Source organism: Mesoplodon mirus (assembly GCF_964341445.2).
Source record: "Mesoplodon mirus genome assembly, chromosome: 18".
Taxonomy (NCBI): domain Eukaryota; kingdom Metazoa; phylum Chordata; class Mammalia; order Artiodactyla; family Ziphiidae; genus Mesoplodon; species Mesoplodon mirus.
This window is the reverse complement of record NC_138994.1, coordinates 44,609,138-44,634,002: the sequence shown is the minus strand read 5'-3', so window position 1 is coordinate 44,634,002 and position 24,865 is coordinate 44,609,138. Positions and strand designations below refer to the sequence as shown.

Sequence of the window (24,865 nt, the reverse complement as noted above, 5' to 3'; positions counted from 1 at the left end):
CTTACTACTGGGCACTGAATTTTCAAACTTGCGCCTGTGTGATTATTTCATGCTCTTAGATCTTACCAGGAGTTTTGGTTTCGTTGGGAATGATGCACCGTACGAAGTGAGGGTGTGTGCTCCTCAGATTGGTCATCAGTTTACTTAAATTTTCCTAGAAAACCAGGTAGAAGGGACTTGATGAGAAAGTTCTATTTCAGATTTCTTTTTTTTTTTGGTAATTATACGGAACGAACCTAGGCACTTTCTTAACTATATTAGGTAAAAGTCTATGAGGCTTCAGTTGCTCTGTGTTTTAAAGGTCTCAAGAGTTCTAGCCTGCCAAAAAACTGGAAGGCTAAAGTGCTGGGAAGAAATGCAGCTCTCCCTCGTATTCGTTTATGACACCTAGGATCTATCCTGTAAACAAACTGCAAATTCAGTAGCCTTGACACACAGGAAGTATTCTTGACGGGGAATCAGAAGACAAAGGACTACAGTCTCGCTTTGCCACTAATGAGCTGCTTGACTCTATAAAATCCCTTTTCTCTTTCTGGGCCTCATCTGAAAATAGTTGAGATTACCTCTAAGGCCTCTTTCATCTCTCTCAGTGCTAATATTTTTCACAGTAGTAGTTTACAGTGGTAACCTAGGTTAGCCAGTGTCCCAATGTTTGCCAGTCCTTCTTTGAGTGTATTATTCCCTGGGACCTGTAACCTCTTGTTTTTTGTTTTTTTTTTAAGAAGAGTCTAAAATCATAAGACTGTATGACCTTGTGTGAGTGGATCTTGAGTACCTGAGTATGATCACAGTCTGAAGCATATGGGGGGAGTTACTCCAGAAATAGAGTAACTGATTATGACAGACAGTGGTGTTTTACTTCACCACAGAAAACTAGCAAGTAGCTATTTCTCAGTATTTCTTAGGTATATTCATTGAGAAGGCAGAGTTGCTTTATTTTTCATATCTCAGTTAACTATTAGGAAATAAGTAATGTGAGTTTCTAATCTTGCAATTATATACAAGGATAAGTTGATGAAACAAGGGCATATTTGGTGAAATAATGCAAATTGGTAGTGAGAAAAAAAGAACAGGGCTATTTTCTTGTTTAGGTCATACATAGTATCTGCATTTTAGTTTTAAAAAGAATGAGACTTAGCCATAGAAATCCTGACAAAGCAGCCATTAGACCAGATGCTCCATATGTTCCCCTTTAGAAGAGCCAGTTTTTTTTTTTTTTTTTTTTTTTTTTTTTTTTTTTTTGCTGTACGCGGGCCTCTCACTGCTGTGGCCTCTCCCGTTGCGGAGCACAGGCTCCGGACACACAGGCTCCGCGGCCATGGCTCGCGGGCCCAGCCGCTCCGCGGCATGTGGGACCCTCCGGGATCGGGGCACGAACCCGTGTCCCCTGCATCGGCAGGCGGACTCTCAACCACTGCGCCACCAGGGAAGCCCTAGAAGAGCCAGTTTTTAAGCCATCTAAGAGAATCACATTATTTGTAGTAATGTTATTATTACTGTTATTCTTAAGAGATATTTTTCTATCTTAATCATCCATCTAAATCACTAGGTTTGGCTTTAGCTAATTTTCAGCTATTACAAAAAATTAAATCCACCTCGGAGGACAAAGATGTGATTTGGTAGAAGGATGTCCTAAAGGGTGTGTCTCGGGCTCAATTCTCAAAGGGGAACTCAGGAACATTCTCAAAGGGCAACATTGGTGGAATAAAGATACGGCTTTCAGGGCTTCCCTGGTGGCGCAGTGGTTGAGAGTCCGCCTGACGATTCAGGGGACGCGGGTTTGTGCCCCGGTCCGGGAAGATCCCACATGCCTCGGGGCGGCTGGGCCCGTGAGCCACGGCTGCTGAACCTGTGCGTCCGGAGCCTGTGCTCCGCAACGAGAGAGGCCACAGCAGTGAGAGGCCCGCGTACCGCAAAAAAAAAAAAAAAAAAAGATACGGCTTTCCACAGGGAGACCTTTGAAGTTCAGCTGTGCTTCCTTAAAAATCGGCCTTATTATATAACAGAAAGCTTCTAAGCGTATTTTGGAATTCCTGAATACATTAGATGAGCATAATAAGGAATAAGAGGTAAAACATTCAGCCCTACAGGAGGAGTATTGCTTTGGCTGTACCCTGACAAGAAGGAATATTTGAAGTAATTCCTATTAACATTCCATTCCCTCCTAATTTATTCTAAATCCTTTATTCTTATCCTAATTATGATAAGTCATAGAAACTGGATAGATTTTTCGAATTAAATTTGTACTTTACCCTGAAAAGGGCTGACACAGTCTGGAAAGAAGAGCCCTTCTTCTTAGCACCTTTCTTTGCGCCGCTGTCTAAGATAAAAAGAAAACCCATCAACGAAAGTAGAATCCCCGAGGCTGGAATGGTATGTGAACATTCTATGGGGATAGGTTAATTTAGATCAGGGGCACAGAAAGTACCGGCTTCAGCAGTAGCATATGTGGAAAAGAGACTGGTCAGAGTCTTCATTGCAGACTTCTGGTACAGCCCAACCACAGTGTCATTCAGGGGGTCCTTGTTCTTGTCCAGCCAGCCGGTAATGTTGTAGTCCACGGTGCCCGCATAGTGGACCAGTGAGAAGTGGGCCTCGGCCCTGCCCTTGACCAGTTTGGGCTTCTGGAAGTTGGCAGACTTGCCCAGGTGCTGGTCATACAGCTTGTTCTTGAAGGAGGTGTCTGTGGCCTTGGGGAACATGCACTCCTCTTCGAGGATGGAGAAGATGCCCAGTGGCTGAATTCAGAAAAGTAGACATTGGTGTCAACCTATCTTGTCTCAAAATATATAGACATAGTGGCTGTCATTTGACTGAATTATGAGCACTCCTAATTAAATATATTTATAAAGTAAACCAGGGTCATAGCTCAAAGAGGTCCTTTTGTTATCATTAGAATGACTTTTCCACCATTCTTTCTCACATTCAATCCATAGCATTATTTTCAATTAAAAGAATAGCTGGATATAAACTCCAAATGTCAGCACTGCATAAGTGCGGGCGACTTGTTAAAATGTTCTGTGATTACCACATTTTCCCCTGTTTGGTGAATTAATCTATTGTCAGTTTTATTTTTCTATGAAAAGGACTTACTGACTTAGAATGATGTTTACTTTATATGCAATAACTTAACGGTATAAATAATGCAAACCTTATTTAAGACATTTTGTGCATTTAATCCCTTAAAGATAGATTATGAAGAAGCGTAGCAATTTGACTCTTGACTTCCAAACAGATTACCTTTGATATAAGCCCTAGCTGTGTTACCTGTGCATTAATTTTGATCTAGAAAATAGTTATTTCTATTGTTGACATCTTGGATCATAGTGGAGATAGATTTAGAACAAATGAGGTAGTTCTTCTAGTGAAGCAGACCATCTCAATAGAGATGCTGCTTTAAACCTGGATCTGAGTCGGTGTTAGAACAGAACTTGTTATGACAAAATGAAGCTAAACACTCTCTGATTCTTCTTACGTAAAAGTTGGAAAGAGAAAGTCATTTCTAAAGTAATTTTCTAACTTGTTCTGATCAGTCTATTTAAGATTACAGTAATACGTTCTGGAGTTGCTTAAGGCACTTGGGAAAGTTATCCTTTCAGTTCGGGTTTCCTTTAGAAGTCAGGCGGACCTTCTCGATGAGCTCAATGCAGGCGGCCAGGTCCATCCCGAAGTCGATGAACTCCCACTCGATGCCCTCCTTCTTGTACTCCTCCTGCTCCAGCACGAACATGTGGTGGTTGAAGAACTGCTGCAGCTTCTCGTTGGTGAAGTTGATGCACAGCTGCTCCAGGCTGTTGAACTGCACAAAACCAAATTTCCAACATTAAGCGGATTTTTATAGCAGTAGAATTCATTACTGAAAAATCTTTTATTGAAAGTATGTGGAATACAGTAATGAAATCAAGTTTAAACTGATTGTTGTCTCTTCAGAAATCCCAGGGAAAAAATGATCATTTCTGACATGAACCCTTTTCATGATTTCTGAGACTATGAACTGTCACTACGCTTCTACCTCTAGGCCGTTTCTCCTCCATGTGAGGTGCCTTGTGTATGGGCCAAACATTGCATAGCCAGGTTCCTGTCGTGGCTTTGCCTTATATGGCTGGAGGCTCTTTAGTGAGTGTTTTGATTTTCTTGCATCTGTTTCTCCACATGTAATTAGAAGTAATATTAGTTACTCCTTCGTGGGTTCTTGTGAAGATTAAATGAGGTAACATTCTGAAGAGCTTAGTAGAGTGCCAGAAATACAGCCTTTGTGATAAATGTTAGCCATTATTATTACTTCTGTTACTATCTAGTTACCTGCTAGCTCTTTCGTTCTAGGTGCCGTGCTGGAGAAAGCAATGTAGACACTACAAGTGTAAGTGAATAATAATACTCTGTATATCAAAACCCAAATTGCCTTTCTCCCACTTTTTATTAATATGAAGATAAACTCACATCAAAGATCTCAAAGCCAGCGATGTCCAAGACCCCGATGAAGTACTGCCTGGGCTGCTTGGTGTCCAGCTGCTGGTTGATGCGGGTGACCATCCACAGGAACATCTTCTCGTAGACGGCTTTGGCCAGAGCGCCCACTGCATTGTACACCTTCATGGACAGAGTAATGTTTGTTGGCACTATGAAAGGCCTGGGATGTATGTGATTCATTGAGGTTGTGCACTTACCTGCTGCACAGTCTGGCCTTTGGTGACGTATTCATTGCCGACCTTGACCCTGGGGTAGCAAAGGGCTTTGAGTAGATCAGCAGAGTTCAGACTCTGGAGATAGGCAGCTTTGTCAGCAACTGCAGAGACACAATTCAAGGAATGTTGTTTAACAGCAGATACTTCTTCAAGGTAGTCTTTCCATTTTCCTCCATCCATTTTCGTTACTCTTTAAATAAAAAGCTTTAAATAATTCTAGAGAAGATCAGGTGAGGCTCTCTGTATATTAGAGCATATACTTGCTAATAAATGGTCAGTCAGTTACAACTGGCCTTTGGTGATTTGTTGCAAGCAACTCCTGAGAAATTTAACAACAATAAAAAGATGTCCAGTGTTTATGGAAATAATTTATGTAACACAAAAGCCAGAGTCCCTGCTCTTTAGACACAGTACCTGGGGGTGGAAGGGAAGATAAATACACCTTATCTCAATTTAGCTCCTCCCAATTTAACCTCAACGAATTAGTTTCTTTATCTGAAAACGTGAGGATTAAATTTTAGTGCATGATTCCTACAGAGTCCCCTTCTAAAATTTTGTCAATGACTATGATGTAAATGAGGGAGAGAGAATGTCGAGCCAGGGTGGTCAGGAAAGGCTTAAAGGAGCAGATAACTTTAGCTTCCGTGGTAGATCCTGTAAGTTGCATGTTCTTTCCATACATAGAGTATATGATTTTTCTTTCTCAGTTTCTTTTTTATCTTGTTGCCTAGATTGTCTGAGGGTAAATGTAGACAACACACACACACATGTGCACAGATGTCCTCCAACCCCAGCTCTGTGTTTGGGCAAGACCCTGTATCCCTCCACTAGGTTTGCCCAGCTGGTGCTGAAGTAGACCAATATGCCAAGTTATCCTATATACCTTCTCGCCATTGCTAAGGCAAAGCAAGCTCACGGTTCTGTCTCATTCCCTCTCTAATGATCTGGCCCCAGGTTGTGCTTTTTAGATATATCCTTACAAGTGGCTATTAGGGTTCATTTGGGCTACATAGAAAGATGGAGATATGGAGATGTGAGGAGGGAAAGGGGGTGAGGAAAGCATGCAGTGTGTATAAATGTGTACATGCCCCTCAGAAGTCCAGCTACAAAGGAAATGTGAGTTTAGAATAACTGTTTTTTTCTTGCCGTATTCTCTAATTTAAACCCTGATGGAGGTTCATTTGGTACCTTCGGTGCCATCTGGCTCCGCTTGCTCCTCACGCTGCTTTTGCTTGAATTTCATGTTCCCATAATGCATTACTGCCCCTGTGAGCTTATAGATGGACACTTTCTCCTCAGGAGTAAAGCCCAGGATGTCAATGGCTCTCTGCCAGGAGAAATGACAGGACAAAGTTAGGGCAGAAGAGACTAACATATTTTGGAGAATTTACACTATATTCTAAGGTAACCACACTTATGGTGTGGTTGCTATTGTCATTGCCATACATAATGGATTTTTTTTTTTTTTTTTTTTTTTGTGGTATGCGGGCCTCTCACTGTTGTGGCCTCTCCCGTTGCGGAGCACAGGCTCCAGACGCGCAGGCTCAGCGGCCATGGCTCACGGGCCCAGCCGCTCCGCGGCATGTGGGATCTTCCCGGACCGGGGCACGAACCTGTGTCCCCTGCATCGGCAGGTGGACTCTCAACCACTGCGCCACCAGGGAAGCCCCGTAATGGATTTTTAAAAAGTGAGTGTGTGTCTTACATCAGTGGCCATCAGCTCTTCTTGGTCATCAATGCTAGGGACTGTGATCTCCCCTTGACTGACGAAGGCAAAGTCATATGGGTTGGTGGTGATCAGGAGCATTTCTGGATACACAGAATTCAGGATGTATGTTTTACATTAGAAGTTGTTAACAAAAATAGTAACTTTTGTCTGTGAATTTAAGTTCATCCTTACCAATCAGCTCTGGCTTCTTATTGGAAGTGATCTGATAAAAAATATGGTAGCTTCTTTCTGCCTTTAACTGGAAAGTAACTCTAGACTTTTCTAGAAGATCTGGAAAGAGAGGGAGATAGACATTGAATTAGAAAAAATACCAATGCTGCTGAGATATTAAACGAACTGCAGTGTCTTTGGCTAAAATTGGGGCCTAAATTACATTAGGCTCCATTGAGATTTCAACGTGATGATCGATCCTGTTGGTACTACATGTAAGAATTCCAAAGACATATGACAATTACCCAAGGTTCTCACCGTCTAAGGGCAGAGAGTGAAGTATGCATGCTCTAATAAAAATCAACTTTGCATATGGATGACCTGTGACCTCTGTATTATAATTGATCCTAATATCCCCTCCTTCCTCAGATCACCTTAGATTCTTTGGTGAGGGACTACCTTGGAAACACCTACCAAAGCTCAGATCAAGAGCAAATCACAGAAATGTATTGTAAGCCTATAGATAACTCATAGAAGTCCATAGATAGTCCTACTGTTTTTCCTGGAGAAAATGTCATAGTTGCTTCTGGGGCAGGAATTGCAGAATGTGTTATAGAGCCATCAGTCTGAGACTGAGGTAAATAGAGCACACAGCGATTATGGATAAGTCTGGCATTAGCTCACGGGCAACTCTGCCAGCAGGCTCAGTGCTCAACAAGTGTTGCAGGATATCCCTGCAAATGACATCACTTGTTTCTCTGTTTGATTTTCAATGGTCCTGTTACTCACATGTTTCAATATCAGCAGAAGCCAGTTTCCCTGTGGTACCGAAGTGGATCCTGATGAATTTACCCTTGCAAGTGAAAAAGATGATGTTATATACAAAACTGTTAGCACACGAGTAAGAAGAGATTGAGTTAATAACCCAGACATGCCTTTTTGGGCATTTAAAGCCTGAGAAAACCCTTCTGTGACCCAGAGACTCACAAAGCGAGAGGAGTTGTCATTCCTCACGGTCTTGGCGTTGCCAAAGGCCTCCAGCAGGGGGTTGGCACTGATGATTTGATCTTCCAGAGTCCCCTGCAAAGGCAAGAGCAGTCCTCACACCTGGGGCTTCCTGTGCGCCCTGCCAGTCTTGATTCTGACACGCCGGTCAAACCCACCTGCATTTTGCTAGTTTCATCCTTCTTCTTCTCTCCAGTAACTGCAATTGTTGCAAAGTACTGGATGACACGCTTCGTGTTCACAGTCTTTCCTGCCCCAGATTCTCCGCTGTCAAACAGAAACCAGAGATGAGATCAGAACTACAGCTCACATTGTCGACATCTAAGACAATCACCACAAACCAGAGAAGAAGAAAAAAATCGCATACGTGATCAGGATGGACTGGTTCTCACGATCTGTAAAAAAGAAATCAAGACCATCAGTTTTTAAAAATAGTACACATTCAGGCTTCCCTGGTGGCGCAGTGGTTGAGAATCTGCCTGCCAATGCAGGGGACACGGATTCGTGCCCCGGTCCGGGAAGATCGCACATGCCGCGGAGCAGCTAGCCCCGTGAGCCGCAGTTACTGAGCCTGCACATCTGGAGCCTGTGCTCTGCAACGAGAGGCTGCGATGGTGAGAGGCCCACGCACCGCGATGAAGAGTGGCCCCCACTTGCCGCAACTAGAGAAAGCCCTCACACAAAAACGAAGAGCCAACACAGCCATAAATAAATAAATAAAAATTTAAAAAAAGGCAGAATTCCTTAAAAAAATAGTACACATTCAATACAAAGATTATTGACTCTGTAAAGATTAATCAGTTTATCCTTTTTAACATTTTGAAGATGTTGCCTGTGATCTTGGTTTTGTGTGTAGCTCCCAGATAGTACTTGCCTCTTGTAGTAAAATTTGTGAAAATGAGAGGCAAAGAATCATGTGTTTCTTCTTAAAATATTATTAATTTTAAAACTTATGGGAAGTTTCAAACGTATACAGAGGTAGAGGCAATAACGTATAAAGAGCTCCTATGTACCCATCATACAGTTTCAACAGTTATTATTTGGCCAACTTTGTATAACCTGTACTCCCATCCTAAACTCACTTGGTTATTTTAAAGAAAATTCCAGGCATCGTATAATTTCATCTGTAACTACTTCAGTAAGAATCATACAATTCTGAAGTTTCATTTAACAGATGAAGAAACAAACCCAGAGAGAAATAAGTGACTTTTCTAATAGTTACGTAGCTTATCAAGATGTTTAGGTCTGTTTGACTTCCAGTTTATATATTTTTCTGCTACCTGGCCTCCTCCCGGTTTTTCATTTTAATTTGACAGCTGGTAATACTAAAAAAGGAAGGGATCTGGAATTGTAAATGTTGGTGTTCATTTACTTTTATTTTCCTTTTTATTTTATACACATTTCTAAGTAATAAAAACAAAAATTGCCACTAGTTATATGACTGATATGTTGGATATATACCAATTTTCTGATTTGTTAAATCTTTAATTCTATACTGATACAGATTTTAGAGCATTCTCAAATCTAAAAAAATCTATTCAGAGAAATAAATGCTAATTTGGATGCTATTTAGATGTGGATATAGACTTTAGAGAACTTCAAAGCTCTATTCAGGGAAGTAGAGACAGATTTTGGAACATACTCAGATTGATTTCTTTTTCCAATAGAAGAAAAATCAAGAAAGAGCATATCACATCTAGTGGGAACATAGATAAGAAAACAATGTTCTAGTCTCTAACCTGATCAAATGCCACAGTTTTGGGTGTTTTTTTTTTTTTTTTTTTACAAAAATCATGTTTGGAGATAAGTAATCTTGAATTTGGAGCAACCCAAAAACTTGGGGGAGTGGGGACCTCTGTAGGGATGGTGGTGTACATAGCAGTGTAAATGCAACTGCTAAGTGTTAAAACCTCTGGAATGAGCCCACATTTGGATAATTTCTGGAAGGTAGCTAGCTTCTGCTGACAACCAAAGAACAGTTTCCTGGTATGATATCCTTGTAGAACTGCTGGCCAATTTGTAATGGAAGATTCCTATTTTATCCCTTTCTCTTTCCTCTTCTCCTTTAAAAGACAATTTAAAAACAGTGCAAAAACAAACAAATAAAAAAACAAAAAGGAACAAAATCTTCTCCAGTTTTAATATCTCATGGAAGAACAGGAAACTCAGGAATTTAGAATATTTCCAAAGGCAATACATTTGGTGTGTGCCAATAAAAGGTTTTCATGCTGTATTTGGGCCTACAATTCGCATCAAAGCCATTTGTTTATGCTTTGATAAGACAGGAATAACAGACTTTGATATAATTAAAAAAATATATTTTCAGGACTTCCCTGGTGGTCCAGTAGTTAAGACTTTGCCTTCCAACGCAGGGGTTGCAGATTTGATCCCTGGTCAGGGAGCTAAGATCCCATATGCCTTGCAGCCAAAAAACCAAAACATAAAACAGAAGCAGTATTGTGACAAATTCAATAAAGACTTAAAAAAAATGGTCCACGTCAAAAAAAAAATCTTAAAAGTATTTTCAAAGAAAGAGAGATTTCTATTCTATTCTTCTAGGAAAATACTTCAAAATCTTTGAGAGGAAAGTCATAGCTCTTTCTTTACTCCTGTTCTACCCCAAAGGCTAGTGATATTAGCTGTGTCTTTTAAAGATAAGGAATTCACAAAGCTTTCCCGCTATGGCTGGTAACTATTTTCCTTGATTGCTGTGGATGTGGATATTTTTTAAAAATCTACTTGAACTTTTTTTCTGTCCAAATCAGAAAGTAAAAAATGTGACAGAGCAACAACAAATATGTTTATGGAGGTCTACTAATGATTTCAACGAGGCTTCTGGTTACCAGCTGGGTTAGCTTGGGTAGGTCAATGAATTCAGTGAGCTTCACTTTACTCATCTATAGAATGGCTGCAGGGAAGAATATGTGATATTACAGCTCTGAAAGTTTCTTGAAAGCAGTGAAGCCCCACGTGGCTGCAATGTATTATTGTAATCAAAGCCCCAAATCTGTTTGTTTGTTAAAGATTCTATTTCCACATTTTTGTAAATAGATGCGTCACTCACTCACCAGTCAGCATGAACTGAAAGGCGTTGTCAGAAATGGAGAAGATGTGGGGCGGGGCCTCCTGGCGCTTTTTGCCTCGGTAGGCAGCCACCACCTCAGGGTTGTACACCGGCAGCCACTTGTAGGGGTTGACGGTGACACAGAAGAGGCCCGAGTAGGTCTGAGAAAATCAGAATAGTCAACATGTGGGATTTGTTTTTACCTGGAGAGATAGGTGGAATAAAGAGATACTGAAGGGCACTCACATAGATCATCCAGGCTGCGTAACGCTCTTTGAGGTTGTACAGCACTCCTGGCTCGTGCAGATGGGTCATCATGACCATGTCCTCCACCTTGTCAAATTTGGGAGGGTTCATGGGGAAGACTTGGTCTTCTTTGACAGTTAGAGTCTGGCAAGTCAAGTAAGAGACAGGTTTGTAGTAATGGTTGGAGGCAGGATTTATGTTTATCTGCTTTAATTATCAGACTACAGTTGTGGACACTTTCCATTATATTACTCGGTGTCCTTTAAATAAAGGCATGAAAATACATTCATCTTAGCGTTTGATGGTAAGAAAATCTGTTTCCTCTGATGAGCTAGAATACATACTACTCTTTAAAAAATACTTTTTTCCTCCCACATTTCCTTGTCCCAGGTTTATTTATCAGTTTATATCATTTTACTTAAATGGGTTTAATTTTTCATTTTTCCTGGCCATTTATTACAAGCAGCTTCAATTTGGGGGGAAGTAATGGGGATATTAATACATTGTTTATCTAAATAGATAGTAATTGTTTTGATAGGAGAAGCTAGTTTTTATTTCTCCCAAGTTTGGGGATTTAGACTGGGAAGTGAGGAATTGAAGGAAGATGCTGGAGGCCAAGCCTAGTGGCTTTAAAGTCCTTTGGGTAGTTGGGAAAGGGAGAAATGAGGTTACTGCTGAGAATTTCTTTTACCTTCCAAATCTGATGTCTGTTAATGGACCAGAAGGGTGTCTGTATTGGCAATAGGCTTAGAGATTCTGAGCAAGGAAGGCTTCAACTTGAAGCAAGGAGGTGGAGGAATAAAGCGGGGAATATTTTCTCCTTATGTTTTTACTTACTGCTCCACTTTCTGTCTTTACAGTTACTTTCCCTCCTTCTTTGCTTTGTATGATGCTCTTCACATAGGATTCCTTGGGCTCCACCACAAAGACTGATGTTTTAGCATCGAAGGGCTTGTTTTGGGCTTCAATCCGCTCCTTTTCCGATTTTCGAAGGTAGGGAGCAGCTTCGCCAAAAACAGCCATCTCACCGTCCAAACTCGCACTCATGGCTGCGATTTATTTAGAGAGAATTTTGCCTTGGGGAAAAAACGAGGGAGAGGAGAAATAGAAACCGTAAGTTATACATATGAGCTAGGATTTGAAATGAAAGAAATGTTGAGGCTCCATCGCCTGCCTGGGCTGTGACTGTTCTTCCAAGCTGTTGCTGACCAGTGTTATCATACAGTAACCCTAGCACAGGGCTGGTTTGGAATGAGACTGCAGTTTGAGGCTTCGTTTTTAGGGCTTTGAAAATTTCCTTCCCAGATGGCAGATCTTGATCTTCAGGGCTAAGGCATCTACAACTGAGTGAGAACGGAATCCTTGCATATTTTATTCTCTAAACTGTAACAATATCTATAGCTAAGACTGTTGTTGATGGATTGTTTTATAGCAACTGTCATTCTTTAATCCCCAGTTTTCCTTCTGCATAATGTTTGCATCTGCCATTTGCTAGGACAATCATAGAGTTAGGAGGGAAAGTTTGTTTTGTGCAAATGGAGATTGATACTTTCCAAGCTATCAAAAACATCTTTGCCTTTTAGATGGCCATTTTTTCTCTCATAAGCCAAATAATTATTTTTAACATCTACTTTATGTTAATATTTGGTGTTATATCTCTTGGTGGGTCATTAAAAACCCCATAATAAATTCTTATCATTCTAGGTTTTTTTTTTTTTTTTTATCACTTGGCTTGTTACCAAGAGACTTAGCATTGCCTTAATTCCAAAATCTCTTTTAACATTCTCCTTTTGACATGAGAGATTTCAACTGTCAGTTAACAGATCTAACCACAGAGAAATGAGAGCTTCAGCACGAAGAAGTTTCTTCATCCCACATAAATTCCACAGACTTCTTTTCTTTCCGTCCAGAAGAAGAAAAGAGACAAAAATTTAAGAGTTCATGGCATGTATGTGAGCCATTGTCCTCCATTGATAGCTATGTCTCTCAGTGTTGGTGTGTTACTTCGGTTGGGTCTTTCCTTTGCTCTCAGGCAGTGAATTACTTGGGGGGAGGGCCAGGATCTCTTCTAAATCAGGTACGATATTTAGCCCTCTGTGGGTGTAATACTTGTGATTTTTTAAACGAACAATAACCTTTCTAAAAACTACAGTGAATCATGAAAAAGTAGCTAAAATACCATGGTTTTAACAAGATGTTTGTTTTTGTTTACATTTTTAGATTAAGAATTTTTCTGGGTATTTAAAAAATATTGGTAAAGTGTATAAGTATTCAGTGCTTGTCAGGAGGGGGAGGTTGGCATGGAATAGTCCATTGCCCCTGGACAGTTCTAAGTGCAGCTGAGAACTCACTGTCAAAATTCATTCTTTCCTAAATGGTCCTTTAATCCTGGAATTCAGATGAGGGTGGTCTCTGAGAATAAGACATGCTGAAAAAATGATTTCCCAGCATTTATAAGCAGACATTTGGAAGCACAATCTATTTACATAACTGCAAAAATATGGAAATGGTGTACAGTGAGGAGCTGTTCCCAGCTTCGTTAGCCTAAATAAATCCCCTCTGTCATCAATAAATGAATAAAGCAGAGTCTTACCTCTGGATTCCAGATGAAGATGCAGGTTCAGAAGCGTCTAACACTGTAAAACAGCAAGTTTCTTATTAGTGAAGCTCTGAAATTCCAGTAAGCTAGTTACAGAATTAAAATATTTCCCTGGTCTAAAACTTGTCTGTATGAAAATAAAAGTCAAAGTTGGGAGGAACAGTCGCATGCTCAGAGATGGGCCACGGGGTAAGCTGTTTCTGCCCCCAGAGTCCTTCAGGTCCCAAGGCCCCCATCACTTACCTCTGGGTTCTTGGTGGAGATGAAGCAGGAGGGCTCCTTCGTGCTTATATAGGGGCTGATGTGCTGATGCTGCAGCTACCTCCTCTTTGTTAGAGCAAGACATTTGGCAGCATGAACCCTCAGAGTAATCTGTACTGACATCTGTCAGGTTTGGATATAATTAGAAGTATTCATATTATTTTGAGTATGTGAACCAATCTCCTATAAATAACGTGACAGCGACCAATCTGCTGGCAGAGAATGCTTTCTAGTGTGCTGCGAAGGTAATCTTCGACAGTGCCTGGTGGGGCCTCCTAAAAGCTATATTCGTTTTGGCAAACTCTCTCGCACATGCCTGTGGTGACCCAGTGATCACATACTCAGCGACGCATTGCTTTCAGGGCCCTATAACCACTTTTCCTTCTTTGGTACCACAGGAACCCCCACCTCCTCCACACCCTTGGGCCGCTTCCAAGGCTCCCCCTTGGAGTCTGGGCTCGGGCAGCAGGGCCAAGGTGAGAGGAGATGCTATCCTGAGTCTCTACCGTCGGGTCAGTGTCCATCCACTCAACACTGAAAAAAATGATTATTTACTACAAAATAATAGGTATTCATTGTAGGAAAAAAATACAGATGAGCAAAGAGGAAAAAATGTCTATAATCCCAATATGCAGAGATAAGATATAGACATATAAGTACATATATGTCTTACAACCTATTTTAAAAATTATGTCACAGGTAATTTTCATACCACTAATGAAATTTACACCCTTATTCTTTCTTTTTTAAAATAATTAATTAATTAATTTTGGCTGCATTGGGTCTTCGTTGCTGCGCGCAGGCTTTATCTAGTTGCGGCGAGCAAGGGCTGCTCTTCATTGTGGAGCACGGGCTCTAGGTGTGCGGGCCTCACTAGCTGTGGCATGTGGGCTCAGTAGCTGTGGCTCGTGGGCTGTAGAGCTCAGGCTCTGTAGCTGTGGTGCACTGGCTTAGCTGCTCTGCGGCTTGTGGGATCTTCCCGGACCAGGGCTCAAACCTGTGTGCCCTGCATTAGCAGGCGGATTCTTAACCACTGTGCCACCAGGGAAGTCCGTACACTCTTATTCTTTTTTTTTTTTTTTTTTTTTGCGGTACGCGGGCCTCTCACTGTTGTGGCCTCTCCCACTGCGGAGCACAGGCTCCGGACGCGCAGGCTCAGCGGCCATGGCTCACAGGCCCAGCCGCTCCGCAGCATGTGGGATCTTCCCGGACCGGGGCACGAACCCACGTCCCCTGCATCGGCAGGCGGACTCCCAACCACTGCGCCACCAGGGAAGCCCCACTCTTATTCTTTAAACAAATTATATTATGATCATTCTTTTAAAGTTAGAATCTTTTCTTCTTTTAATGGCTAGGGATATTGAGGTATAATTTATATACAGCAAAATTGACTCTTTTTAGGTGACGGTTATATGAGAGTTTTTCTGCTGCTATTTAAAAAATATTTTTAAATTTACAATAAAATTCACTTCTTTTGTTTTATAGTTCTATGAATTTTTGCATGTGCACTCTTTCTTGTAACCACTGGCGTAGACAGGATGCAGAACTTCATCTCTGTGAGTTTCGATAAACGTGCTGTTGTATAACCTCTTACGTTCTAATTATATGAAAAATTAAAGCCTTGTAGATAAGACTAAAATTAATTGGATTGCATCTAATGTCTCATCAAATACGATATTTGATGTATACTTTATATCTGGTTTTCTAATAATTGTAATCATAAATGAATTAAACTGTTCCATTCGTAGATATAAGGCCAAGAGAATTGAAAACATACGCTTATACAAAAACTTGCACATAAATGTTCATAACAGCATTATCCATAATAGCTAAGTGGAAACAACCCACATGTCCATCAACAGACAAATGGATAAATAAAATGTGGTATATCCATACAGTGGTATATTATTCAGCCATGAAAAGGAATGAAGTACTGATACATGATACAACATGGATGAACCTTGAAAACACTAATGCTAAGTAAACAAAGCTGGATGCAATGTGTTCATATTTGAATAACAAGAACAGGCAAATCCACAGAGACAAAAAGTAGGTTAGTGGTTGCCAGACAATGGTCTGGAGAGGAGAGATTGGGGAATGACTGCTAATGGGGTTTCTTTTTTTTTTTTTTCTTTTTGCGGTATGCGGGCCTCTCACTGTTGTGGCCTCTCCCGTTGCGGAGCACAGGCTCCGGATGCGCAGGCCCAGCGGCCGTGGCTCACGGGCCCAGCCGCTCCGCGGCATATGGGATCCTCCCAGACCGGGGCACGAACCCGTATCCCCTGCATCGGCAGGCGGACTCTCAACCACTGCGCCACCAGGGAGGCCGGGGTTTCTTTTTGAGGTGATGAAAATGTTCTGGAATTAGATAGTGGTTATGGCTGCATAACTTTGTGAATCTACTAAAACCACTGAATTGTTCATTCAAATGGTGAATTTTATAGTATGTGAATTATATATAAAAAATGCATTGGATTTTACCACTGTTTTTTCTGTATCTATTGAAATTATATTTTTTTCTCCTCTCACTTGTTAATATAATGAACTGTGTTAGATTTCCTCACTTTTACTGTTCTGCAATTCATGAAATAAAACCTATTGATGTAATGTTTAATTTCCTGCTGCTTTAAGTTTACGCATTTTTTTTGTAAATGTGGAATTTCTGCATCTGAGTTCATATGGGATTAGGCTGTAGTTGTCTTTTCTTGTGCTATCCTTTTCTGGTTTTGATACAGGATCGTGCTAGTTTTGTAAAATGAGTGCCTCCTATTTGTTTCTATTTTCTTCAACAGTGTGTTTAGGATGTGAATAATCTGTTCCATGAAGGCTTGGAACAGTTCCTTCAGGAAACTCGTTTTGCCTGTAGCCTCTTTGGAGGAGAAATCTTTCAATCTAATGTAAGTTTTTTCATGACTATTGATTAGTTTGTTCAGAGTTTCTACCTTTTTTTTTTTTTTTTTGCCCATTTGGAGAATTTATATTTTCCTAGAAAATTGCCCATTTCACGTGGGTTTTTAGATTTTTTTTGTGCCTATCTTTTTATAGTTAAAAAAACTCCTGTGTAGGCATCTATTCCTTTTAATTTTTTTAACGTATTTTAATTTTGTTCTTTTTATTTTAAACCGTATTTGCCAAAGTTTTGTCTTTTGTGTTGGTCTTTTTAATTTAGATTTACCAAATAAGTTTTCTTCTATTTTATTATTTTCTGCTTTTAATCTTATTCATTCCTTTATTTCTTTAGTTTTTTTATATTGGTCTTTAATCTAGCATCTTGAACTGAAAGCTAACTTCATTTACATTCATTCTTTCTTATGATTTTGCATGTTTATTTATGGTTATAAATTTTTCTTTGGTTACTACTTTGGCTAAATCCCATGGGTTGATATGTAGTACCCTTGTATGATTGTCCTTCAATTATAATTATTTTAAAGCTTCTATTTCCATTTCAACTCCCAAATTATCTAAAGTATTTTTTTTAAATTTCCAGATGTATAAATTTGGGCTTCGTGGGGAGGATTCTCTTTTAGCTGATAGTTCTTTTTATTGTGTGTGTGTGTGTGTGTGTGTGTGCGCGTGTGCGCGCGCATGCACATGCAGTTTATTTCCTAGTAGGCCCAATAGGAATGAGGGATCTCATGTGTTTATTTTTGTGCATGTAAGTAGTACAATAATTCAGATAGCATCCAGAGCAGAATATTATCAGCACCCCATAAACCTTTCTTGATCCTCCTCATTATAACTCTTATTTCCCTCTCCTAAAGGTAACTATGATTTTTACTTTATTTTTTATTAAGAAAAAATTTTTTACCATATTTATTGGAGTATAATTGCTTTACATTGTTGTGTTAGTTTCTGCTGTATAACAAAGTGAATCAACTATATGTATACATATATCCCCATATCCCCTCCCTTTTGCGTCTCCCTGCCACACTTATTATCCCATCCCTCTAGGTGGTCACAAAGTACCAAGCTGATCTTCCTGTGCTATGTGGCTGCTTCGCACTAGCTATCTATTCTACATTTGGTAGTGTATATATGTCAATGCCACTCTCTCACTTCGTGCCAGCATACTCTTCCCGCTCCCCATGTCCTCAAGTCCATACTCTACATCTGCATCTTTATTCCTGTCCTGCCCCTAGGTTCTTCAGAAGCATTTTTTCTTTTAGATTCCATATATATGTGTTAGCATACAGTATTTGCTTTTCTCTTTCTGACTTACTTCACTCTGTATGACAGACTCTAGGTCCATCCACCTCACTGCAAATCACTCAATTTCGTTTCTTTTCATGGCTGAGTAATATTCCATTGTATATATGTGCCACATCTGCTTTATCCATTCATCTGTTGATGGACACTTAGGTTGCTTCCATGTCCTGGCTATTGTAAATAGTGCTGTAAATGAACATTGTGGGTACATGGCTCTTTTTGAATTATGGTTTTCTCAGGGTATATGCCCAGTAGTGTGATTGCTGGGTCATATGGTAGTTCAATTTTTAGTTTTTTAAGGAACCTCCGTACTGTTCTCCATAGTGACTGTATCAATTTACACTCCCACCAACAGTGCAAGAGGGTCCCCTTTTCTTCACACCCTCTCCAGCATTTATTGTTTGTAGATTTTTTGATGGTGGCCATTCTGACCGGTGTGAGGTGATACCTCGTTGTAGTTTTGATTTGCATTTCTCTAACGATTAGTGATGTTGAGCATCCTTTCATGTGTTTGTTGGCAATCTGTATATCTTCTTTGGAGAAATGTCTATTTAGGTCTTATGCCCATTTTTTGATTGGGTTGTTTGTTTTTTTGTTATTGAGCTGCATGAGCTGCTTGTATATTTTGGAGATTAATCCTTTGTCAGTTGCTTCATTTGCAAATATTTTCTCCCATTCTGAGGGTTGTCTTTTTGTCTTGCTTATGGTTTCCTTTGCTGTGCAAAAGCTTTTAAGTTTCATTAGGTCCCATTTGTTTATTTTTGTTTTTATTTCCATTTCTCTAGGAGGTGGGTCCAAAAGGATCTTGCTGTGATTTATGTCATAGAGTGTTCTGCCTATGTTTTCCTCTAAGAGTTTGATAGTTTCTGGCCTTACATTTAGGTCTTTAATCCATTTTGAGTTTATTCTTGTGCATGGTGTTAGGGAGTGTTCCAATTTCATTCTTTTATATGTAGCTGTCCAGTTTTCCAAGCACCATTTATTGAAGAGGCTGTCTTTTCTCCATTGTATATTCTTGCCTGCTTTATCAAAGATAAGGTGACCATATGTGCATGGGTTTATCTCTGGGCTTTGTATCCTGTTCCATTGATCTATATTTCTGTTTTTGTGCGAATAACATACTGTCTTGATTACTGTAGCTTTATAGCATAGTTTGAAGTCAGTGAGACTGGTTCCTCCATCTCTGTTTTTCTTTCTCAAGAATGATTTGGCTATTCAGGGTCTTTTGTGTTTCCATACAAATTGTGCAATTTTTTGTTCTAGTTCTGTGAAAAATGCCATTGGTAGTTTCATAGGGATTGCATTGAATCTGTAGATTGCTTTGTGTAGTATAGTCACTTTCACAATGTTGATTCTTCCAATCCAGGAACATGGTATAGCTCTCCATCTGTTTGTATCATTTTCAGTTTCTTTCATCAGTGTCTTACAGTTCTCTGCATACAGGTCTTTTGTCTCCTTAGGTAGGTTTATCCCTTGGTATTTTATTCCTTTTGCTGCAGTGGTAAATGGGAGTGTTTCCTTAATTTCTCTTTCAGATTTTTCATCATTAGTGTATAGGAATGCAGGAGATTTCTGTGCATTAATTTTATATCCTCTTACTTTACCAAATTCATTGATTAGCTCTAGTAGTTTTCTGGTAGCATCTTTAGGATTCTCTATGTGTGGTATCATGTCATCTGCAACAGTGACAGTTTTACTTCTTCTTTTCCGATTTGGATTCCTTTTATTTCTTTTTCATCTCTGATTGCTGTGGCTAAGACTTCCAGAGCTATGTTGAATAAGAGTGGTGAGAGTGGGCAACCTTGTCTTGTTCCTGATCTTAGTGGAAATGGCTTCAGTTTTTCACCATTGAGGATGATGTTGGCTGTGGGTTTGTCATATATGGCTTTTATTATGTTGAGGTAAGTTCCCTCTATGCTTACTTTCTGGAGAGTTTTTATCATAAATATGTGTTGAATTTTGTTGAAAGCTTCTTCTGCATCTGTTGAGATTATCATATGATTTTTATCCTTCAATTTATTAGTATGGTGTATCACACTGATTGATTTACGTATATTGAAGAATCCTTGCATTCCTGGGATAAACCCCACTTGATCATGGTGTATGATCCTTTTAATGTGCTGCTGGATTCTGTTTGCTAGTATTTTGTTGAGGATTTTTGCATCTATGTTCATCAGTGATATTGGCCTGTAGTTTTCTTTTTTTGTGACATCTTTGTCTGGGTTCGGTATCAGGGTGATGGTGGCCTCAGAGAATGAGTTTGGGAGTTTTCTTTTGTCTACTATATTTTGGAAGAGTTTGAGAAGGATAGGTGTTAGGTCTTCTCTAAATGTTTGATAGAATTTGCCTGTGAGTCCATCTGGTCCTGGGCTTTTGTTTGTTGGAAGATTTTTTTTCTTTTTTTTTTTGCGGTACGCAGGCTTCCCACTGTTGTGGCCCCTCCCATTGTGGAGCACAGGCTCTGGACGCGCAGGCTCAGCTGCCATGACTCATGGGCCCAGCTGCTCTGCAGCATGTGGGATCTTCCCAGACCGGGGCACGAACTCATGTCCCCTGCATCAGCAGGCGGAATCTCAACCACTGCACCACCAGGAAAGCCTGTTGGAAGATTTTTAATCAGAGTTTCAATTTCAATGCTTGTGATTGGTCTGTTTATATTTTCTATTTCTTCCTGGTTCCATCTCTGACGGTTGTGCTTTTCTTAGAATTTGTCCATTTCTTCCAGGTTGTCCATTTTATTGGTGTAGAGTTGCTTGTAGTAATCTCTCATGATCCTTTGTACTTCTGCAGTGTCAGTTGTTACTTCTCCTTTTTCATTTCTAATTCTGTTGATTTGAGTCTTCTCCCTTTTTTTCTTGATGCGTCTGGCTAATGGTTTATCAATTTTGTTTATCTTGTCAAACAACCAGCTTGTAGTTTTATTGATCTTTGCTATCGTTTCCTTCATTTCTTTTTCATTTATTTCTGATCTGATCTTTATGATTTCTTTCCTTCTGCTAACTTTGGGGGTTTTTTGTTCTTCTTTCTCTGATTGCTTTAGGTTTAAGATTAGGTTGTTTATTTGAGATTTTTCTTGTTTCTTGAGGTATTGCTATAAACTTCCCTTTTAGAACTGCTTTTGCTGCATCCCATAGGTTTTGGCCATCATGTTTTCATTGTTATTTGTTTCTAGATATTTTTTGATTTCCTCTTTGATTTCTTAAGTGACCCCTTGGTTATTTAGTAGCATATTGTTTAGCCTCCATGTGTTTGTATTTTTTACAGTTTTTTTTCCCTGTAATTGCTATGTAGTCTCATGGCGCTGTCGGAAAAGATACTTGATATGATTTCAGTTTTCTTAAATTTACCAAGGCTTGATTTGGAACCCAAGATATGGTCTATCCTGGAGAATGTTTCATGAGCACTTGAGAAGAAAGTGTATTCTGTTGTTTCTGGATGGAATGTCCTATAAATATCAATTAAATCCATCTTGTTTAGTGTGTCATTTAAAGCTTGTGTTTTCTTATTTATTTTCATTTTGGATGATCAGTCCATTGGTGAAAGTTGGGTGTTAAAGTCCCCTACTATTATTGTGTTATTGTCGATTTCCCCTTATGGCTGTTAGCATTTGCCTTATGTATTGAGGTGCTCCTATGTTGGGTGCATAAATATTTAGAATTGTTATATCTTCTTCTTGGATTGATCCCGTGATCATTATGTAGTGTCCTTCTTTGTCTCTTGTAATAATCTTTATTTTAAAGTCTGTTTTGTCTGATATGAAAGTTGCTGCTCCAGCTTTCTTTTGATTTCCATTTGCATGGAATATCTTTTTCCATCCCCTCACTTTCAGTCTGTATGTATTCCTAGGTCTGAAGTGGGTCTCTTGTAGACAGCATATGTACGCGTTTTGTTTCTGTATCCATTCAGCCAGTCTATGTCTTTTAGTTGGAGCATTTAATCCATTTACATTTAAGGTGGTTATCGATATGTATGTTCCTATTACCATTTTCTTAATTGCTTTGGGTTCGTTATTGTAGGTCTTTTCCTTCTCTTGTGTTTTCCTTCATAGAGAAGTTCCTTTGGCGCTTGTTGTAAAGTTGGTTTGGTGGTGCTGAATTCTCTTAACTTTTGCTTATCTGTAAAGGTTTTAATTTCTCCATCGAATCTGAATGAGATCCTTGCTGGGTAGAGTAATCTTGGTTGTAGGTTTTTCCCTTTCATCACTTTAAATATGTCCTGCCACTCCCTTCTGGCTTGCAGAGTTTCTGCTGAAAGGTCAGCTGTTAACCTATGGAGATTCCCTTATATGTTATTTGTTGTTTTTCCCTTGCTACTTTTAATATTTTTTGTTTATGTAATTTTTGATAAGTTGAATAATATGTGTCTCAGCGTGTTTCTCTTTGGGTTTATCCTGTATGGTACTCTCTCTGCTTCCTGGACTTGATTGACTATTTCCTTTCCCATGTTAAGGAAGTTTTTGACTGAAATCTTTTCAAATATTTTCTCAGACCCTTTCTTTTTCTCTTCTTCTTCTGGGACCCCATAATTTGAATGTTGGTGCGTTTAATGTTGTCCCAGAGGTCTCTGAGACTGTCCTCAATTCTTTTTATTCTTTTTTCTTTATTCTGCTCCCTGGCAGTTATTTCCACCATTTTTGTCTCTTCCAACTCACTTACCTGTTCCTCTGCCTCAGTTATTCTGTTATTGATTCCTTCTAGACATTTTTAATTTAAGTAATTGTGTTTTTCACCACTGTTTGTTTGCTCTTTAGTTCTTCTAGGTCCTTGTAAATGTTTCTTGTTTTTTTTCCATTCTGTTTCCGAGATTTTGGATCATCTTTACTATCATTACGCTGAATTCTTTTTCAGGTAGGTTGCCTATTTCATCTTCATTTATTTGGTCTTATAGGTTTTTACCTTGCTTCTTCGTGTGTAACATATTTTTTTGTCATTTCATTTTTTTTTGGATGGGTGGTGCTGTATTCTTGTCTTACTGGTTGTTTGGCCCGAGACATTCAGCCCTGGAGTTTGCAGGCAGTTGGATAGAGCTGGGTCTTAGTGCTGAGATGAGGACCCTGGGAGGCCTCACTCCGGGGTCTCCCTCCAATTGATATTCCCTGGGATCTGAGGTTCTCTGTTAGTCCAGTGGTTTGGACTTGGAGCTCCCACAACAGGAGCTCGGGCCCAACCTCTGGCCTGGAACCAAGATCCCGCAAGCGTGCAGCAGGCGAAGTAGTGGTCCTCCAAAGACATGGACATCCAAATCCCTCGAACTGCCCGGCTGATGCGTGGCGATGAGGACCTGGAGCCACTGGAGGGTCAGGGCGGTGGCCTGAGGCGCACAGGGTGGCCTGGTGTCCTTGGGGTCAGAGTCGGGCCATCTGTGCCACCCATGCCGACTGACGTGCCAGGAACTCTGCCTGAGCTTGACAGGAATCTGAACCCCAGATTCACGTCCAATGCCCTGGATTTGCTATTAACATTTTCTTAATTGTTTTGGGTTTGTTGTTGTAGGTCTTTTCCTTCTCTTGTTTTTTCTGCCTAGAGAAATTCCTTAGCAGTTGTCGTAAAGCTGGTTTGGTGGTGCTGAATTCTCTTAGCTTTTGCTTGTCTGTAAAGGTTTTAATTTCTCCATCGAATCTGAATGAGATCCTTGCTGGGTAGAGTAATCTTGGTTGTAGGTTTTTCCCTTCATCACTGTAAATATGTCCTGCCACTCTCTTCTGGCTTGCAGAGTTTCTGCTGAAAGATCAGCTGTTAACCTTATGGGGATTCCCTTGTGTGTTATTTGTTGCTTTTCCCTTGCTGCTTTTAATATTTTTTCTTTGTATTTAATTTTTGATAGTTTGATTAATATGTGTCTTGGTGTGTTTCTCCTTGGATTTATCCTGTATGGGACTCTCTGTGCTTCCTGGACTTGATTGATTACTTCCTTTCCCATGTTAGGGAAGTTTTAAACTATAATCTCTTCAAATATTTTCTCAGTCCCTTTCTTTTTCTCTTCTTCTTCTGGAACCCCTATAATGCGAATGTTGGTGCATTTAATGTTGTCCCAGAGGTCTCTGAGACTGTCCTCTGTTCTTTTCATTCTTTTTTCTTTATTCTGCTCTGCTATAGTTATTTCCACTATTTTATCTTCCAGGTCACTTATCCGTTCTTCTGCCTCAGTTATTCTGCTATTGATTCCTTCTAGAGAATTTTAAATTTCATTTATTGTGTTGTTCATCATTGTTTGTTTTCTCTTTAGTTCTTCTAGATCCTTGTTAAACGTTTCTTGTATTTTATCCATTCTATTTCCAAGATTTTGGATCATCTTTACTATCACTACTCTGAATTCTTTTTCAGGTAGACTGCCTATTTCCTCTTCATTTGTTTGGTCTGGTGGGTCTTTACCTTGCTCCTTCATCTGCTGCGTATTTCTCTGTCTTCTCACTTTGCATAACTTACTGTTTGGGGTCTCCTTTTTGCAGGCTGCACGTTCGGAGTTCCCATTGTTTTTGGTGTCTGCCCCCAGTGGGTAAGGTTGGTTCAGTGGGTTGTGTAGGCTTCCTGGTGGAAGGTATTGGTGCCTGTGTTCTGGTGGATGAGTCTGAATCTTGTCTTTCTGGTGTGCAGGACCGCATCCAGTGGTGTGTTTTGGGGTGTCTGTGAACTTATTATGATTTTAGGCAGCCTCTCTGCTGATGGGTGGGGTTGTGTTCCTGTCTTGCTACTTGTTTGGCATTGGGTGTCCAGCACTGGAGCTTGCTGGTCGTTGAGTGGAGCTGGGTCTTAGCGTTGAGACAGAGATCTCTGGGAGAGCTCTCACCAATTGATGTTACGTGGGGCCAGGAGGTCTCTGGTGGTCCAATGTCCTGAACTCGGCTCTCCCACCTCAGAGGTTCAGGCCTGTCACCTGGCCAGAGCTCCAAGACCCTGTCAGCCACATGGCTCAGATGAAAA

The 24,865-nt window shown here is 40.1% G+C and overlaps 1 protein-coding gene across 4 annotated transcripts in view; it reads right to left on the bottom strand.

Moving 5' to 3' along the window:
• Positions 1 to 24,865, bottom strand: part of LOC309794273 (myosin-8) — a gene marked incomplete at its 5' end in the record, with an annotated part of 77,338 nt that overhangs the window by 15,164 nt on the left and 37,309 nt on the right. The window contains 16 exons of one of the 4 annotated variants that reach the window (XM_082605526.1): positions 67 to 154; positions 2,253 to 2,320; positions 2,420 to 2,738; positions 3,629 to 3,799; positions 4,441 to 4,590; positions 4,668 to 4,786; positions 5,874 to 6,012; positions 6,391 to 6,494; positions 6,586 to 6,684; positions 7,354 to 7,417; positions 7,552 to 7,644; positions 7,728 to 7,836; positions 7,937 to 7,964; positions 10,638 to 10,794; positions 10,880 to 11,023; positions 11,717 to 11,984. In XM_082605526.1, coding sequence (XP_082461652.1) covers positions 67 to 154; positions 2,253 to 2,320; positions 2,420 to 2,738; positions 3,629 to 3,799; positions 4,441 to 4,590; positions 4,668 to 4,786; positions 5,874 to 6,012; positions 6,391 to 6,494; positions 6,586 to 6,684; positions 7,354 to 7,417; positions 7,552 to 7,644; positions 7,728 to 7,836; positions 7,937 to 7,964; positions 10,638 to 10,794; positions 10,880 to 11,023; positions 11,717 to 11,926 — 2,062 coding nt within the window. Of the gene's footprint in view, positions 1 to 66; positions 155 to 2,252; positions 2,321 to 2,419; positions 2,739 to 3,628; positions 3,800 to 4,440; positions 4,591 to 4,667; positions 4,787 to 5,873; positions 6,013 to 6,390; positions 6,495 to 6,585; positions 6,685 to 7,353; positions 7,418 to 7,551; positions 7,645 to 7,727; positions 7,837 to 7,936; positions 7,965 to 10,637; positions 10,795 to 10,879; positions 11,024 to 11,716; positions 11,985 to 24,865 lie in introns of those variants that run through there. The other 3 variants (XM_082605527.1, XM_082605529.1, XM_082605528.1) reach the window with 3 other exon arrangements.